Raw genomic sequence first — 20,343 nt, 5'->3', positions numbered from 1 at the left:
TTTGAACTCTTCTGTACCAAAGGTGTTACATTTTACCTACTCCCAGGTATTCTGCCCAAAGACAGAGAAGCTTTATTTTCATTTCTCTCATAGTTAATCGTCCTTACTGCATACAAAGGTACATATACATGAGCATATCCTTATAGTTTCCAACAACCCAATCTTAAATACCTCAAACTTCCCTTCACTTTCACTACTTTTCATCTCCATTACAATGAAGTCATCTCACCTGTATGAGGATTATTTTTTTTTTTTTGATACAAACTACTTCTGCTTGCCTGGTGCTTGGGTTTTTTATATATATTTCTACAAGAGATAAAAACTAACCTTTCAGAATTCAGTATTTTATTGTTCTTCATGTATAACTCCATAATCAGGCTATCCCTAATGTTTTTCCTATAAAGGCAAAAAGATTGAGGTCTTCTTTTCTCACTACAAAAATATGATCTAGTATTTGTGACAGCTCTTCCCATCTCATTTTCTTTTCTTTTTTTTTTTTTTTTTCCTAGTTTTTCATTTTTAATGTGGATATGAGATCAGGATAAAGCACTTGAGCTTCAGTATCTTCAGTGCCACCTATAAGGATTAACGCCACATAACTGCTCCTGTCCATTATTTCCAAGTTTAGAAGAATATGATAGCTTTATTTTAATTTCATGTTTTCTGTACTTAAGTTTGTTTATCCCATATAATCTCTACAATAGACTTCTGTCCTTGGAAACCTTAGATCAGTCCCCTGTGCTACAGGTAGAACTCAGATTCATTTTCATTAGAAGAAAAACATTTCACTTTCTTCTTTTAAAACTCATTCTGCTGGAATGAGCTCAGAGTAACAAGGGTAAAGGGATTTTTAAGGAAGGCACAAATGCTTTCTACCCCTAATCCAAACCTAGACAGCAGCAAAATGGAAGCTGTGCAGTCACGAGTAGCAGGACAGTGTGCTCAATAAGCTAATAAACACTGCTGGGATTTCAACCATGCTGTGAGGCTGACTGCATCTGCATGCCTTTTGAATCAGAGCTAGCTTGCATCTGGCTGCCTCAGAGCAGAACCAAAAACAACAGAAGTCAAATAAATGTAACTATTGTCATCCAGATCATTCCAGATGAATGCGAGGCCTGATTATAATTATTTACCACTCAACCAATCATTGCATCAGCCATAAATTTTAGCAGCAGTGATTTTGTGCTTACTTCCAAATCATTGCCCAAAATATTGAGAACCATTTATCCTAGAGTGGTCTTGTAGCATAGTCCTGTATCATTCCACAATGCTGTATGTTTAAAGTGCTTGACTCAAATTACTTCAGAATCATATATATATATCATATATATACCTATATATATGTATATATATATATACATATGTATACATGTACATATATATATGTATATATATATACGTATACCTATATATGTATATGCTGTTGGAAGCATATATATGTATATGTTGTTGGAAGTGTTCTCTAGTAGCAAGAGATGCTCCTAGACTACTATTTGTAATTTGTCTAATGGTAAATTTAGACAAATTGTATCAGGTAACCATATACAAATCTTACAAAAAATGTCTTTTTTTTATCTTTTAAAGATTGTGAAAAGAGCTTGCCACACGCAGGAGTCAGAGGAAGAAAAGATGTACTCATACTACCAAGTTAAATTACCAGTCCTGACAGTAAAGACTGGTTATTTAAAACCAGTAGCCTGGATTCTGGCATCCAGACATCAGTCTGAAATGGAAAAAGCATGACTGATTTTATATCCTTTAGGATTGCTCTAATTTATAGTCTTGAGTGTTGCTTGGATCCTTAGAAGACTGCCAGAATACCATGTACTCTGTCCACTCCTCCCCACACAGGACTCCCTTTTCTTTGAGATAATTAAAATATTTGTTTAACACTCAGGTCTTCAATTATGCGGTCAGTATCCCCAGCTGGCCACTTAATCCAGTTTAGGTTTGTTTTTTACCAGTAGTACAGCATAAAAGTACCTTTTATGCAGCTAGATCTTGACTTACTTTTTAGAAAATCAATTAAATATTATTTGCTAATTTCATTACTGCTGTCTAACTGATGACTGTGCAGTCTTGGTCTTTAGAGTATATTAAGAACATGCACCAAAACCGAATCTCTGTGTAAAAAAGCACTGGTCTGAAATGGAGATGGAAGAGTAGTATGAAATAATGACTGTTTTGTTTATTTTTGACTCCAGTCATTTCTGGCTTTAAATATCTACTTAAGAACTTGTCTTCAGATGTATCATCAATAGAGAAGTATGCAGTGGTTTTCCGAAGGTAGGTCTTCTGGCCAGTTTTCCTGCACAGGTTGAGGTTCTCAATGGCAGTGCCTGGAGGACATTCAGGGATAAGATTATCACTAGCTCAGTAATTCAGATCACATTAGATTGACCCGGCTGTCCTAATTTTAAAGGTTATTCTAATTTTATGTAAATCTTTAACTGCCACCCCCCACACACTCCAAAAAAAAAAAAATCTGCATAATATGCCTTGCATTTTAGTTTTACTTGTCATTCACTTTTGTACAAGATTCAACTTTTTTTTCGTGTGCCTTCTGGTACCCCAATGTCTTCTCAAGTGACACATATTAAAACTGAGAGGATTTTCCCCCCCCGTTTTATGAAATCTAAACTTGTAACGCCCCTTTCTTATTTCTTTTCATTCACCAAACAATTTACAAAATTATCAAATCATAGTCATGCAGCTAAACCAGAAAAAGATGACTGTTTCTTATCTATGAAAAGAATAATCTGAACCAAGCAAAATACTCAAATGCTGAGGCTAGACCCTGACCCCAGTGCTCATATTAGTGAAGGGTTATTCACCTTATTAAAATTAATCCCATGTTCATGTCACTACCTGCCCCAGAAGGCGTTTCTTTATTTTAATATTTCTTATATTTCATATTCTGTATTTTTAATTAAATTTTATCTTTAATAAATCCATTTTTGCTGTGTTTCACCCCCTTCGATGATTCTCTAGAGAAACTGCATGATATGGACTCCCATTTCCTGATTGGTTATGCCCACTTCCAGAGTGAATCCACTCTGACTCGTTCTCTAAAAGCAAGAGTCCACAATTTACACATTACCAGAAAGTCAAAAGAGAAAAAGAATCAATGTAAGAAACTGCTCCCTCCTCAACAGCAGCAGACGATTTCCTCTGCTCTGTGACTGTATTTTCAAGTTAATTTTTACTATTTGTAAAAATAGGGGTTGTTTAGCCTGGAGAAGAGGAGGCTCAGGGGAGACCTCATCGCTCTCTACAGGTACCTTAAAGGAGGCTGTAGAGAGGTGGGTGTTGGTCTATTCTCCCACGTGCCTGGCAACAGGACGAGGGGGAATGGGCTAAAGTTGCGCCAGGGGAGGTTTAGGTTGGATGTTAGGAAGAACTTCTTTACTGAAAGGGTTGTTAGGCATTGGAATGGGCTGCCCAGGGAGGTGGTTGAGTCGCCATCCCTGGAGGTCTTTAAAAGACGTTTAGATGTAGCCCTTAGTGATATGGTTTAGTGGAGGACTTGTTAGTGTTAGGTCAGAGGTTGGACTAGATGATCTTGGAGGTCTCTTCCAACCTAGACGAGTCTGTGATTCTGTGATTTAAAGTTGGCACTGGCCCTGGCTGAAAGAAATATCAGAACACATTATTTGAATAGTGCCTACTGTTTGGTAAAAACGAAGACTTCTCATACAATTGTAGCATATGCTTTTGTGTTTTAAGCAGAGGACACGAATCTAAGGAGGTAAAAATTTTCACAGTTATTGGTGCATGGTAACATGTATGAAATTCACGACATCCAAACTCAGCTATGTAAGAACTAGACATCCACTCTTGATGGGTCTCCTAGGCCCTCTAATGCATATAGGGTAATAAAAAGTAATAAATTTATCCTGGAAGCCTCTGTAAAATAATGGAGAGAATCAGCCTTTGCAAAAATCTGTCTACCTTAAATAATGTTGAATATTCAAAGTATTTTCCAGAATGATAAAAATCTATACATTTCTGAAGAATGGATTGATAACTAAAATAAGATCATTCCTTTCTATCATAAAACAAAACAGAAACAAACAAAAAACCAAAACAAACAAACAAACAAAAAAACACAGTAAAATCAAGTAATAGAACATGTTTAAAAATATATATATATATGCTTCCAGGTGAGGAGGAAGAGGTTTATCTAAGACACTAACACCAGTAAATTTACCTTTCTATCCATACTGTGGAATGATTTCAGTTAGTTTTGAGGTATTTTAACAATCTGGATTTTAACTATCCTGGATTTAAAATGTCCTGATACCTATAGCAACATAGGATGGACCATAAGTATCTCATTTATTTTCTTATGACATTCTAAACTTGTTAAACCTTCCTTTCTATCCCTTCACACCTTTGTTCTGACTAGGAACATGACGATAATGAAGTACTCATAACAGAAGAGTGATGTTAATCTTCTATTTGTTGCTGTTGATTCTGGACTTTATTATTTTTTAGTTCTTTTTAGTTTAACTCTCACAACAACTTTTTTCATTGTTTTATGTTTGGCAATGCTTGTCCAGAGATGAAAAATGCTTGAAGCATAAGAAACATCACAGAGACTGTCAATTAATGTCTCATTAATATGGAAAACAACAGCAAAATGAACAAATAAACAAGGAAAATAGGAAATTGGAAAGGTGTTAATTGAGGAAGATCTGAAAGACCTGGAAGATCCAAACATAAGGAAATAACAAAGCAGTTAGTTTTTCATGTGAACTCATCTGCTTATAGGTTTGAGGAATTGGTCCTTCACAGTTGTGATGTTGTGAAACAACATGAAATATACAGGTATAAGTGAAATCAGCAGAACGGGGAAAGAGAAAAGATGGACATTCAGGATTCTGAATTAGTATAGATGGAAGACACTTGGCTGAAAAAAATCATTTTCACATATAATTGAAAAAAATATTCCAGTCATTTCTACTAGCTGAACACCAAACCAGTGATGTGAAGCAAAGAAAAAAGATAAACAACATTTAAGACCCCTGCTTTCCTTCAAGGGCTTGGTGTGAGGGGTGTGAAACATGCCCTAGGTGCTTGGAACCCACTCAAAACATTTTACATTGTTCTCTTGACCTAGCTATGTTAAATGTCAAAAATGGATCAACAAAATTAAAGATTTGAAAACATTTTTGGAAAATGAGTAGGTGAGTTAGGAAGAAAGGAAAAGGAAAAAAGAGAGAAAGAGAATCCTTCATGTATAAATCACACATCTCTTTTAAATCAAGTTAGGGCAATCATAAAAATAAATCCTGTGAGAAAACTTTCAAGAAACAAGTTTGTATGTCCCATGGAGGTCACAGACAAAAAGTTAGACTAGACCTCCAGCTACTGCATTATAAGCCCTTGTTGAATATTCCAATTAATTTAAATCATTCATTTTGTTAAGGAATTTATTTCACACTGCTGTATAGGTCTAGCTATGATGAAACAATACAAACACATAAAATATAAAGATAATTTTGATGCATTATGTTTAAGAGAAATTTTAATGTCTTCTGTATGATTCCTATTATTAACATAACCGTCCATTATTGCATGCAGTTTTTCTTCTTATTTTCACTGAAACAAACAGAATAGTTTAAAGATCTTGTGATGCTAGTATTCCATTTTTTTTTTAAATTATAATCTTGAAGCTTTTTGTAAGACAGAAAAAAACTATCTAGTTAAGACCAGCACAGAAAGAATAAATGAACATGATTATTTTTAGAGTTCATCCCTTGGGTTGGGTATGGGCATTTCAGCTGAATGGAGAAAAATCTTGCAGTTCCAGAGTCATACTTTCTTTCGTTTCATATTTTAATTTCTAATGCTGTCAAGTTAAACCATTTTATTAAAACTAAACAGACTGAACTAAAAAAAAAACAAAAAAAAAAGGCAAAACAAAAGCAAAACCTAGACCTTCTTCATTAACCACAGTGAATAAGGTGTACAGTATTTTTTCCCCAAGAGCAATTTATTCTGTGAACCATGCATGCAAGCTATCAAAAGCTGTAAATTAGTGGTCACCTCAGGCATTAGAAATAAGAGCTTCTTTACAGGAGCTCCCATGGAGTCAGTCTTTTTCATCTTTGCTAATTAACGCTTTTTTACCATTGCCTTATAATAAATAATTGAAACTATCATGTAGGACATGATTCAGAAAAGAGATAGCAAAAACTTTAAACTAGATCATTTTTTAAAGAAATCCTTCTCTGATTGGCTTCTTCCATAAAGCCTTGAATAATTAGTAAATAAACAATTTTCTGGCTTTCGAAAGTGTTTGAAACCCTGTATTACCTGAAAAACTTTAATTCATGTGCATATAGAAACATGTCTTACTGGTACTGAGAACCAAACCAACCAAAAATTTCAGTCCCTGAAAAATCCAGGTAAGTTATAAAATACTTATCAGTAGTACAGTAATTGCAGAATTGTACTTTGTAATAGTGTAAGAATGCTGCAATTATTATGAGATCTTCTAAAATGAGGAAGCAACTTATAGTATGAAAAGAGTTAATTTTAAATCTAGTGGATTGTGTGCCCGCAAGATTTCTAACTAGAACTTCAAAGTATGTGAATATATTCTCCCAGAAACCTCTTGCACTCCTGTCAGCTCCTGTCCTGCATTCTAGAGCAACATAACATTACTGCTATTAGATTTTACAGTGAATATGAAGTTTGCTTATGATCACAGAAGGATGATGTAAGAAATAAACAGAACACATAGCTAACCAACCAACCATCCAAGCAACCAACCAACCAAGGCTTCACTGTTTTGCTATTTCTCAGTAGCTTTTAAAGCAACCCACTTTGTACTAATTATGTGCTAGTATTAGTTTTCAAATACTACAAAAGACAGCAATTATTTGCGTATTTTGAGCTACCTAAGGTAACACAAACACAAAAGAACATTTTTACAGTCCCAGCTCTCACCTGCATTTTTGTATACTCCAAGCAATTCTATAATAATTAAACACACCTGTGTAGCCCTCATTTGTGCCCTTGAAGAAGAAATTTGTGCCATGCAGTGATTGCCAATATGAAGACTAGTTTGATTAAGCTGTGTTAAGCAAACGTTGAGTGTGCTTTTTTCAGGATTGGTCCACAGAGCTTCACTGCAAGGAAATGCTGTAAGAATAAATATAATTAAGGAAAAGAAAAACCTAACAGTAATTTGATAAACCTCTGCAGAATTTAGCAAGGTGTCTAAGAACGAAATGTTGACATTTCTACAGTTACTTTACATATTAAAGAGGTGCCTTTCATAAAAAACAAAGCACTTACTTAACATTCCTTAAAGGTGGATCTAGTATTCTTCATTAGCAAAGTTTCAATTGCCTTTGTCAAACTCATCTTCCCTGCAAAGAAGGTCTCTGTCAACTGTGAAATCCACTTAACATAATTAGTATTCTGTTAGATTTAGCAGTCTGTGAATTAGAACTTTAACAAAAGAGAATGTCTACTTGGTTCTTCATCATCAAACAAGTGGAACTTCCAGCTCCTGTGGTACCTAGATCCAACTCCTTTTCATGTCATGCAAGCCACACTTAGAGTAAGGATTAGTAGCCCTGCTAAAAAAAATTATTTTCTATCTTACAAGAAAAGATGACATTTCAATATGTTTGTATTCTGATTCATAGCAGGTGTAAATCTCATATTCTTCACAATCAGGAAACAGTTTCATCTAAATTTACATTTAAATTTTCTGAAGATGTTGAATTTTTTGTTTAAGAAAAATGGTTATTTTTTGATTGTTATTATTATTTGTTATTTGTATATTTGAATGTGTCACAGAAGCGGCAGCCTACTGTTGCAGTAGGCTATTTACAATCTAAAACTTACATGCAATAATGTTTGAAGTATTCTAACGCATACTTTATTTTTAACATCTATCACTGAATGTTTGCCACTTGTTGATTGAAATATTTTCTCTTGTCTAAATCAAACAGATTTTTATTTATTTATTATTATTTTGTTTAAGCATGCTGGTATAAAACAAAATAACTTTGCTAGCATCAGGCCTGCATAGACTTAGAAACAAAATGTCCTAAGTAATTATAAGCAGATAAAAAATTTGGAAGAGGATATAAAAACGGGGGAAAGACTGGGTTATTCATTGTAAGGTCAAAGAAGAAACGAACAGGAAAATAGTGAATCAATTTGCTGCAAATCTTTGCTGCACACTAGTGCCAGAAGTATGGTGAATAAAAATGAGAAACGAGGATATCTTAATACACTATGAAAATGTATTTTTTTAGTCTGAATTTATGATTTAGCCAGCATAACAGAATTTTATAAGGCAAGTCTTCTGACTGGAACATATTAATATTAAAAACCAATAACTTATTGATAAAGGTTTGCATAAAATGAAATGAAAATGTATTGCCTTGTGCTAACATTACACATGGACCCTTTGAATTGCAGACTATAAAATGAGTTAATTTTGTTAGTAATCCCTTGACAAAGACTGGCTCCTTTTATCATTCAGCTGTCCAAGGAAGGGTCCGTATCAGGAATATACTAGTTTATACTGAGATATGCAGGCTCTTAACACTACCCATGCTAGCTAAATTCAAACTCAAATGGCTGCCTGTACTATAATCACACCTTCAGTACACTGTGTAGGCATACTTTGACATCAAAGTGTTTTCTCTTTGTCTTGTAGTGACACAGTTTGACACTTTGAAGTATGAAACTGCTTCATTACAACATATAAGAGACATTTTTGACTTAGAATTTCTGTTTCAGTCACTAGGAAGGATTTATCTACTTGAGCATGCTACTGGGAAATTAGGAAGTGTGTGAGTCAAGAATTAGGAGCTGTTGCATACTGACTTTTTTTGGGCATTCTTAGTCTGTGCTGAAAGCCTTTCTGCAATTTAGCTAAAATGTGCTTCTCAAGTGGTATAAAAGTAAAATGTTTTTATTAAGAAGCAGTAAGAGCCAGACTAGAGACTACTATATTAATGACCCTGGTTTCAGAAAACAGATTCAAGTAAAAAATTTCCTCTTGACGTGAGTTAAGCTGACAAAAATATGAAAATATGAGAGTCCTATACTACTTAGTGTGAGTTTGGAATTCTGAATTTCAGTTTTTCTTAAAGTTTGATAAACATAGTAGACAGTCCTCTAGTCAAAGCTTTCACATTCCCAGTTGTCCAGTGTATGTACTCTATATTGCCAAGCCACAGTCTCGCAGAGTAATGTTCAGGGAAGGAATTATTTTGTACATTCACACAGTTGCCCTGTGGTGCACTTACTTGTGATAGATTTCTTCAAGCAGCTTTCATATCTCTGCTGACATACACATATAGCTTGCCTTACTATCTTATTTATGTATATATTTTAGTTTTAAATATACCAATAATTTTTCCTAAGTGCCTGCTATTGTTATGAATTGTTCAAGTGGTTTTTCATAGCTATGTTAATGCATACACAAATGGTGGGAGAGAAAGAGGGAGAAAGAAAGAAGAAGTCCAGCTTGTCATCTTATTTATGTATTTATTTCCTTCTAAACATACCTATATTTTTCCCTAAGTGCCTGGGACTATATAGGCAATAAACACTATTAATCAATAACCATGCTCAAATCATTCAGTTCCTTCAGCACAGTGCTGTGAAACAAATGTGAGAAACTAAATAGACCTTGTAGAGTGCCCTGTAGTTCAATAAATCCAAGGCCTGTCTGATCGCAGAGACAAGGTAATTTTAGCAATTGACATCTCATCTGCAGTGCTCTCCCTCTGTTTCCCTTCATCTTCAACTGGAGAATTATGAACTTTTTTTTTTTTCCACTGCTTTCAATTTATTTTAACCATTATGACAAGAAACAGGAGGAGAGATAGTTAAAACAAAATAAAATAAAAAAATAAATGAGAGAAACTCAAACTATTGCAAGAATGATAAAGTACCACAGATAGTGTAATTTTGACTCAGGAAAAGATCTCAGATAAAGACAAAAAGAATGAAGAAACTCAGTGGTAATCTCAAGAAAATACTGAAACCCAGAAGAAAACTAAGAAAGAAAATCTTTGTAAGAGGGAAGAAAGAAGAAACTGTCAGGTATAAGTACAGCTGCATGTCTGAAGTGTCAGTGGTATTTCTGGTCATGTTTTAATTCTTGTACAGACTTTGTGCACTTCATATTGTATTCAGTAATACTCCATAGTAATCCATAAGTCCCATAAATCTGGGAAACAATATTAAAAACAGTTTCTTTTAATCAAAAGCTGAGAAGAAATAAATAACTCTGTTTTTCAAAACCATGAACCTAGCAAGCACTAGGTATTATAAAAATACATTTTGCTCAGTTTCACTTTTACATAGTATAAACATTGCAGGTCAAGATTCAGACTATGAAACTGAAAAACTCATGCACAGAGATTCTTGTCATATGAGAATTAAGAAATTTGCGTATCTATAGTATGTTTAACAAGTACACTTGTAGAATAGGCCTGATAAAATGGAGACAATTTATCACTGCCTGTAAGAATCAAATTTATTTATAAAAGCTGTAAAAAGTGACAGTTAACAAACGTTTATCAGATGTATTATTACTTTTTTTTTTTTTTTTGGATAGCCAATCTACGAATCTACGCAACCTACGTTATCGTTAAGGAGTTAGTGGGCTTTCACAGCCTTTGAAATGTAGTCCCTTTGCCAGTGGTCTTTAATTGAGAAATGGAAAGTGAAGGCAATGACTTCCCCTCCCTCAAGACATATATCTCTGCTAATAGTATATCTTTGAATTTGTGGGAGAAAGAGAACAGATATATGCATCCCTCATGTTTACGAATTTATTTTTACTTTAAACATACCTTTATTTTTCCCTCTGTGCCAACTATGGATGTGAATTGTTCAGGTTGGTTTTAATATGCTAATAACCTTCTTCATATGCTTGTATTACAGTATTGCTCAGGAGACCCAGTCATGGACCAGGCCTCTTTGGGCTGTGAAGGGTGTATAAACTCAGAAGAAATTACTGGTGATCCAAGTAATCTGATTTTTGTCTACGTTTTGTTATGTTCTAATAAGCACATCCTTAAAAATTGCTCTTCATGACTAGGTTTAGAATTTGAATAATTCTTTTGTTGCAGCCTGATGATTTATTTAGCTCTACAGTTTCAAAGAATATATATTATTATATATATACATATATTTTTTAACAGCAAGATATACTTGTTTGTGAAGGTTTTATTGGTAACTGAATGATTATACCAGAGACAATATATTGCACTGGCAAATCCATCTCTTATTTGTATGCACGCAGCTTGATGTTCTTCTATGAGGTTTGTGTTTTGAGCACTGCAGTCTAGATGTTCATGTTGATATCATTCAAACAAAATGGAAAGCCGAGAACTAAAATGCCTGCTTATCCTCAGGGATGCCACAACAAATTAGTAAGATGATCTGGTATTATAACAATGCTTTCTGTTGTTATGACAGTCGTCATATTTAAATTCTTTATGAGCTTTCATTTGGGCACTATCATCAAAATTCTTTGTACTAGCTAATTTGCTTTTGAGGTAAACCTCCCTTATTTCCCAGTTCTTTCTAGTATATGCCAGCCTGGTCCCCTGTGAATCAGAGCATCCTGAGAACAACTCCATTTTCTAAGAGACTGCCTGTGTTCCCAAGGCATCCTTTTGGCAGCAGCTGATGATAGAGGCACTGCAGCCATCTCCACTTGTCCAGGGCTGTGGTGGTGGTGTTACTGCAGAGAATAAAGCAACTCTATACCACTTACGGATTAGGCAGGAAAATCATCTGAGAGCTATTCTATTTGGTTTGCAGCTGCTGTATGCTTCCAGCAGGGCACAAAGCGTCTATAAAACAACATGTGGGGCATTTATGGGGGGGGTTGCGGTTGGACGTTGTGACTGTCTTTTTGTATCTTATTCTAAGCTGTTAAGCAATGCGTCTGTTAATGTTGATCTCCAGCCTCACTAACTTCAGACTGAAAATCAGGAGATAAAATGATGCAACTATCATTCCTAGTCTCTGAGTCACTTCTGCTCTCAACTCTTGAAAAGATGAGTTGGTTTGTTGGCCCTTGGGCACAAGATTCTTCAAATTTACATTGCATTTTTTCACTTAATTTAGAAAAAAAAGTGTACCAGTCAGTGAAGAGTTCATTCTTAAGTTATGAAGTGACTGTTCATTAGTAGTTGCCTTCAGACAGTGTATATGACACTGTCCTATACAGCTGCATTGTGTAGCTCCCTCCCTCAAAATAACTCAAAGCAGCAAACCCCGATCTCAATCTGAGATAATGCACTGACTAAGCTAGTCTTGCTAGACAGCAGAAGCCTGTGTAGACTAACAAAAGGTGCCATTAGCTGATTCTCATTCCAGAACCAAAACAAATAAAGCAAGAGCTGAAAACAAACAAAAATATATTAAGCTGACAAAAAGTCTCCAGTGGGAAATGGAAGACAACTAGAAACAATGATAATAACATTTTCATGTGCTTTCATTACATGAGCAGTTTGGAGATGTGCTGCACAATTCAGAAATATTTCATATTGCTGTGTATATGCCATAATTGCTGGTTTACAAATATGTCAGATCCTTTACCATGGAGACTTTTTTTTTTTCATTGCAAACAATTCTAGATCAGATGTTTTCCATTTGAACTGTTAGAAGAAAATAGTGCAATCCAGAAATAGCACTAATTTTCATGGCTGCACTGTTGAGGATTACTGAAGCATGGTATTGTTCTGGCATTTATCAATATGTAATCTTAATTTCCATAGTGATATGAATTAGTCTCACTCTACATTAACTCAGTACAACATAGACTATATACACTTACAAAACTATGTATAAACCTGGGACAGTGGGTGGTTAAAATGGACACTTGCAAAGATGCTAGAGTTAAATAGTAATTACCTTTCTTAAAAGTTTATCTGGTTTAAAATCAATGTAAACAACTGATATTTTATTTCTCAGTGTTTGCAGTAGTCTGCAAATCTGAGGATTTATTATAACAATAAATCTCTTTGATTATTAAAATTAGAATAATTTTGATATTGTGTTTTTCTAAGTTTGGGATGGTAGATTTTATATTAAAAAACTCAGAATTGGCACCCTGGAACAGTGGTTACATAAAGATTATAATATGTCTTCTTTATCTGATTTTATCTGTAGAAAGAGAGAGGCAAAGGAAGGCTTTTGCAATTAACTGCCACTGCAGAGCTGGAGGAAATGCATCGGAGGATGTTGGACAACCAATGCTTATTGAGCAGTTCTCTTCATTTAATGTTCAATGAGGTTTAGGACCAACAATGTGTTGTTTAGGAGGTATCCCACCTGGAACAATTTATTCTTGTATATTCCCTCATGCATTTTTCCAGACTTTCCACATCCTCATCTCCATCAAAAATTAATGCTATCCCACCATGGTGAAAACTTCAATGGACGATCTCTGAACAGCAATAGTTCCCATGTCCCATCTCCACTTACAGAACTTCAGTTTGTTTTGTGAAACAGACTCAGACCTTGAGAAGTGAAATGTTCTGGGTGAAACAAAACTAGAAGATGCACATTCCAAGAAGCTGCCTACTGCACTTCAGCCATCCACAAATGCTCAATCCACAGGGTGAGTATGAAGTAGCCCTCACAAAGCACATATAGTGCAAATATTGAACTCTCAACATGAACTATTTTGCTTTACTTGTGTGCTTCCATTGTACTGTAGTATTTGGCCTATTAGATATTGCTTTTGGCTGGTGAAATGGTACCAGCACCAAGACTAGGTGAAGAGGTGAGCTTAGAACTTTGGGTATTACTGTGATAAAATTAGAGAATTTCTTTTACATTGTCACAATACGAAAAAAAAAAAAAAGGAATCTTGGAAAATCTTAAGAAATTTTAGTCTAAGTACATCACCAAACAGAGTCACAAAATATTTTGGCCCCCCTATCTTCATATGATAAATTAACAGACATTTGTCTATGAATCCTTCTAGCATTAATAGAATTGATCTTTAAACAAGATTCTGAAAATAGTCATTTTCATTTTCTTGCAATGCCAAAGCCATACACTGCAGAAAACACTGCACAGTGTCTGAGTAAACATTTTCTATAAAACATGCATAAAGAGTCATATTTTAATTGGAAACTCTAACCCAGTAGGGGTTTTAGAAACGGAGCAGATTATTAAAACAAAGATTTGTTTGGGCTGGATTGTTTGCAGGAGATTTAAAAAAAAAAGAGGTTGTGAAAAATATGAATGCATTTATATTATTTTAGTTTTATCTTGCATTCTCTGTAAATAGTCTGGAAGCAGTATCCTGTTAACACATCCATTTGGTGTAATACAATTACTATATTAAAATTTATGTTGTTGATTTAGGGATGTCTGCTAAAACTGCCAAAGCCTCCCACTTGAACCTTCTGTCACCTTATGCTATTTAATGTGACATGATTATCTTAACTGATTTTGAAATTCGTATACAGATACACAACACATTTGAATGGCTTCTTTTTTATATAGATAATTTGCATGAGATGGCATTGATATAACATAATTATGAGAAGACTGTAAGCAAAATGCTAAACATGGACATAACTGTTCAGTACTGGAGAACTGCCAACCAGCAACCCCATACTTCAAAGAAGCTTAGGTCTCCAATTTGTAGCTTAGGCTTGGCTATTGCCATAATGACATATTTGTGTTTATCCTATCATATTGCTTTAGGGTCTTCCCGTATGGACCTGAGGACCCCTCCATACTGAGCTGAGAACAAATTCAGAAGAGATTATTTAGGCCCATGTCCAGAAGTAATGTAAAGGACCATGACAAAACAGTGAAACTAAGTCGATAATCATGATAAATACTGGCGGCCTAAATAATGACAGTTTCAGAGGCCCAAAATATTTTAATGCTTATCAGTTAATAATATGAATGCAAAAATAGATAACTAAACATATAGGCCTGACTATCAGTAATTGTCTTACAGTATTCTCCTTCATGGCAAATAAGCAGTTGCCTTATGATTGGGGAGTGAGACTAGCACAAAGATTGATGAAAATAAGCAAGCAAATGTTTTTGTGAAGGTGCAAACTGCAAGCAAAGATTCATTATCACAGTAACAGTCACAACCAAGATCAAAGTGTGAGGTTTGTTCAAACTTTGAAGCATTTCAGACTTAGATCCTTGTATTTCACTCACTGCTAGGCCTAGTTATGAGGGAGAAACAGTGGAATATATATACGTTTGCATGCATGAGTGCGCGCACTTGTGAATATCCACTGACAAATAAATCTAATTAGAAAAGGGTAAATCCAAAATGTCTGTCTAAAGGAAGCATTTGATTTTGTGCACCATAACATTACTTTGTATGTGTTTCCTTATTGCATGTCATACACTGAAATGAGTTCATATATGACAAGGAAAATGAGAATCAATCCTATTCCTATATCAGTCCTATAAATCCAGTGCATAATAGTCTGAGTTTAAAATCCAATTATTTTGAATGTAAGAAATGCACTTACCAGCACTGAGTCAGTGTAACCTTCAATACCATAACCCAAACTGAGAATATTAAGCATTGTAGTTTTATTTATTTTTAATGTTCAACATTGTGCTTGTGTGTGCTACTGTACTTTTCTAATATATAAAATATATATTTAAGGATATATGGTAGAAATATATTAATAATAATAAAGCACATATTTTTTATATCCAAGACATTTAGAGCATCATATCATTAAAATATATCAGATTTTGAAGCAATTCCCTTAAAAATTAAAAATTTCTTTCTTCTTCTTGCAGTCAGAAGGACAATACTATTATTCCTTTCGTCACTAAGTGGTAAGGATTTCATTTGTAGGCTTTTAGAAAAATGCAGAATACATTCAAAAATTATCCATAGAGACCTGGAATCTTCTCTATTATTTCCAAGAGTGGATAATGGCTTCTTAAGTAACATATGGTAAATGTGCTGAAGTATTATCATTTAAAAAAAATCAAATTCAATATAAAAGGCAAATATAATTATTCAGTGTTCAATAATAACTAATAAGAGTCTCTGTCTTCATACATGAAAAAGTACAAGTTTTTCAGTTTGAATCTTCTGTAACATTAAAGGTGTTTTCTATGGAATCCTGGCCTTATAATTATTGCAGTTATTATACTAATTAAAAAGTATAGTGAAAGTAACTGTTTATAGTTATATAAAACTAACTAAACTCAAATAGAGCAAAGATTTAGGGGAGAAGTAAGATGTCTAAATAGCTTCAATACCTTATTTTTGTGAAGATTTTCATTTTAGATTCATCTTGGGCAGATACTGTCTATAAGGAAGTCTGTCTGAAAAAACAGATCTGTCTATGAGAGCACTATTTTTTTATCAACTGACTAACCTACACAGATTTTTTTATTTTTTATTTTTTATTTTAGCAAGAACAAAAGCATGTGGAAATGAGCTTTTATTTGTTAGGGAAATGTGTAAAATTTAAGCATGATTTGAGCATGAAATTAAAAAATATATATATTAGTATATAAATGTTGGAATGAACTCCTTTAAATAAAGCCCATATCCATGGCAGAGCTTTTCCTGGAACATGAGGCACACAGGACTGACACTGTCTTCACAGCAGCAGCAGCACCATGGGAACTTTAACACTGTATGTGCTCTTCCTCTAGTGAGTGCAAATGATAAGAAGCCAGGAGCGGTTTTTGTTTAGCAGAGAGAAATACTCTACATAAATATTCTGGCAACCTCGATTTTTAAGAGGAATCCCGTTATGTTTTGATTATAGTTTCATTTAAAATGTTGGTCTTTGAAAATTGGCATAGTCCTAATAAACTATCAGTGTCATTCTAGATTTACACTACCAGATGAATATTGTGTTGATTCATAAACTGCTCTGTCCTTACCCGGTTTGATTTGCTCCACGTACTTACGTTGCACTAGGACTCTGCAGCCTGGACCATTCTGCAATACCAATCTCAACACCTATGTTTTAGACGGTGTTGTGAAGAACAGTTCAGCAGCTATCCAAGGCTGACAACTCTTCTCTCACTTTTCTCAGCAAAAGCAGAGGCAGGTGGGTAATGGTCAAGCTCAGGTCTGTGTCCTGAAGTACTGCTCATTATAATGAGATAGGTTGGTAAGCAGCATTGTTCCCTTGATGCTGTGGTAAGGAAGAGCCTGGGGCTGAGACAGAACTGAAATGGACAGAATGGGGATGGAGAAGCAAGAGAGGATATTCACTATATGAAATGGAATATATATATATATATATATATATATATAAAGATTGGACTATTCGGAGGAAGGATTCACAGATACAGAAAATATGTGGATGAAGATTATAGATTAGGGGAAAAACAAACAAAAACAGAAATCAGAAGAAATAGGCAAAGAAAAAAAAAAAAAAGAAGAGCAGAAAACTCAAAGTGCAGAATCTGTTTTAGGTGATGCCCTAAACCTCACCAGTTCATGAAGAAAAAAGAAAAACCTTATACGCCTTAAGAAAGAATATTGTGGACAGGAAAAGTATTTATCTTTCTCCTAAAGAGCTGTTTGTGTTATGCAAGACAGAATAGCCAAAAAAGAAACAGGGAAATGCCTGTTCTGAGGTACATATACCTCACCACGTATATGTCACCTACTCCAGGAAATGTGGAAGGAAAACAAAAAGGCCACAGTCAGCCACAGCAGCATTCAAATTTAAAAATGTTTAATCCTTCAGCCTTCACAGGTTCTTTATTTAAACATGCATTTTTAATCGACCCCAGAAATCATTTCAGTTTATATAAATTTTTTTCCAAACCTGGGGCCTACCTGTGATTTCCTGCACAACCTCCAGGAGCATCGGATTACCTTGAAGCTGCAGTAACAACTGTAATCTGAACAGGTCCCTTGTAGAGAGCAGAAATACAGGTCTGCAGTGCATTGAAGCATCACGCACTGCCAGCCTAGGACCACACTAAAACTGTTCTTAATGATGCAGGTAGTGTCCTTTGCTACTTCAGATACTTTCTTACCTGTTTCAACAGGGAAGAAAATCTCAACAGTTTAACCGCAGTAGAAAGAAAAGGATTTGCTTGGTAGAGTAAAATTATGTGCAACTGGATAGTTTGAGGCTGAGGTCATAGTATACGGTGAAAGTCTTTTAAAGGTAGTTAGATTTGTGCTTCCTTTTAAAGGCCCTGGCAGGATTTCCAAAAGCAGATGTGGAAGAGTCCTCCACAGTATGCCTGCCATAGTTATTAGCTTCTTTTCTGAAGCTTTAAGTACCTACAAAGCATCTTTAAAATCTCACCCACAGTTCCTTTATCTTTTTGGTGGGGTCATTCCTATAGGGCAATGTGCCTGCGATTTACAGGCAGTATCCTTGATGATAGTCTCTGGAAATGCTCTGAGCATTTATGGAAGAGGAATCTTCCTATTCTCTCTAAAGCAGTTTTAATAGGATACCGTGGAAAGGGTTTCATTATCGCTGCCCTTAAAATGAGCATAAACATGGGTGCTCAAAAATAATTCTTAGCTACCTTAAAACTTATGTTTAACAATTTTCATCCAGAAGACAATCAGTTTGTTTTATATATTCTGTATGGTATACAGGAATCAGTGGAGTCACCTCTGGGGCAAAATTCAGCAGCTGTTTAATAGTGGCAGCAATGCTGCAGAACAGTTTTAGGCCATGAAGAGTAGAAGAATAACTTATCTAATTAAAACTGTGTGTGGAATTTAAGTAGGCAGAATGTAATTACTCAAGCTGGAAGTTGGCCATTCAAATATTGAAGACTTTAAAGAAATGTTAATAACTATTCACAGCTTTAGGAATATATCTTCAAATCACAATTTTAATAAGAATAAAAAAAGGAGAAAATACATTTAGCAGCTTATGTTAGGGAAATATTGTATTAACTGTAGAGGACAAAAATGAAGGTAAATATTTAAACACGTGTTATCAAGACTTTGATGTATCAATCCTATCTCCACTAAAGCCTCCTACTGTAAAAAATAAAACTCACACAGTGAAGCATGTTTCTGCTTTGCTTTTGCTATGATAAATAGCTATCACAAAAAAAAAAAAAAAAGCATAAAACATGGATAATAAAGGATGTTATTTAAGAAAATAACTTAAGGCAGTGGTTTTCATTTCAAAAATGTACAAAGGATGGAGCAGAGCACAGATCTGTTTTGCATGAACACTTTAAAAATTGTTGTCTTTGTGATAGATTGCTTGTATAGTAGATATTGTATTGTATTCGTGATTGCTAGCCAGTGTGGTTGTTCCTGAAGATCAAAAAAATTGGCAGAATTAAAAAGGTCCTATATAATTATATAAGAGGATATATATATATATATATGCAGTGTCTATTAGATAGAGCTAATTTACAATGATAATTTCTACCGAACCTGGCTCTCTTCAACGTTTCACTCTGAACGCTTGTATAACAAAATTTGTGTACCGGATTACTGACAGTGATTAGAATTTTAGCAAGCTTCTTCATTAATTTTTTTCATTAAAATTGTTTCCAAATAATATTTAAAATGCCATTTGAAATCTGTTTCAGTTTGGATGCTTAGCTGATGTTTAGCTGGATTGCATATGAATCTGCAGGCTGACACGGAAGTCTCAACTGGCAATGGTACTTACATCTTCCTCTGCTAGCCCCACCAATAGTTATCAGTCATAACAGTGCCAAACAAGGTAAGTTTATGAACCCCTCCTAGAAATGCTAGCCTATGAATACTAGTATGAGTATCTTCCATGTGGTGCAGTGCAACGCATTCCTGTGCATAGCTACTGGTTTGTCCTGAAATTATCAGAGCTCTGTTAGAGCAGCACTTTGTCTCAGTTTCTTATGGCTGAGCTGACAAGCTTTACTGCCATTGGTCTGGTCGTGATGGGTTTAGAGATTACTGCCTGGTGCCCCAAAATACACTGTAGACAGGCATCAAATTCATTTTAGGCTTAGATACAATTAAAAAACAGTAACAACAAAAAAACACAAAAGGAAGCCTACAGTGCAAAGGGACAGTTAAGTATTTTTGCTGGAGATTCAAAACAGTCAGCATACTGAGTAAGGTTGCCTGCAGGATATAAAACTAGTGTGCTTTTTACATATTAGCTGAGCAGTTAAGGACCAGAGCGCTGTTCCTGCCTCATGATGAAAATTTCAAATCTCAGCTTTCCAAAGTATGCCCAAAACACTAGCCCGGAGGCTAGTCTACCTGTTTGAGTTCCCGATGAGGCTGAGACTACTTACTGTACTGCCAAGAGAGCAAGATTTTTGGAGACCAGAGAGGAGGGCATGCTTGTACATGACATTGCAGAAATTTGGTGCTTTTGG

General features: G+C 34.8%; 1 protein-coding gene across 13 annotated transcripts in view; it reads left to right on the top strand.

Annotated features, from left to right (window-relative positions):
* LOC310898179 (uncharacterized protein) overlaps positions 1–20,343 on the top strand; it is a 467,382-nt gene that overhangs the window by 260,338 nt on the left and 186,701 nt on the right. For 12 of the 13 annotated variants that reach the window (XR_014583048.1, XR_014583049.1, XR_014583050.1 and 9 more), the window contains 5 exons: positions 10,936–11,020; positions 13,177–13,627; positions 15,805–15,843; positions 16,949–17,081; positions 19,564–19,700. Coding sequence is in view for 1 of the 13 variants with exons in the window: in XM_083832739.1 (XP_083688865.1) it covers positions 10,936–11,020; positions 13,177–13,298 (207 nt within the window). In the remaining 12 variants the exon portion in view is untranslated. Of the gene's footprint in view, positions 1–1,352; positions 2,290–10,935; positions 11,021–13,176; positions 13,628–15,804; positions 15,844–16,948; positions 17,082–19,563; positions 19,701–20,343 lie in introns of those variants that run through there. The other variant, XR_014583059.1, reaches the window with a different exon arrangement.

This window comes from Anser anser, assembly GCF_964211835.1.
Source record: "Anser anser genome assembly, chromosome: 4".
NCBI lineage: Eukaryota > Metazoa > Chordata > Aves > Anseriformes > Anatidae > Anser > Anser anser.
Note: the sequence above shows the minus strand (reverse complement) of the source record. Positions and strands in the feature narration are given on the sequence as shown.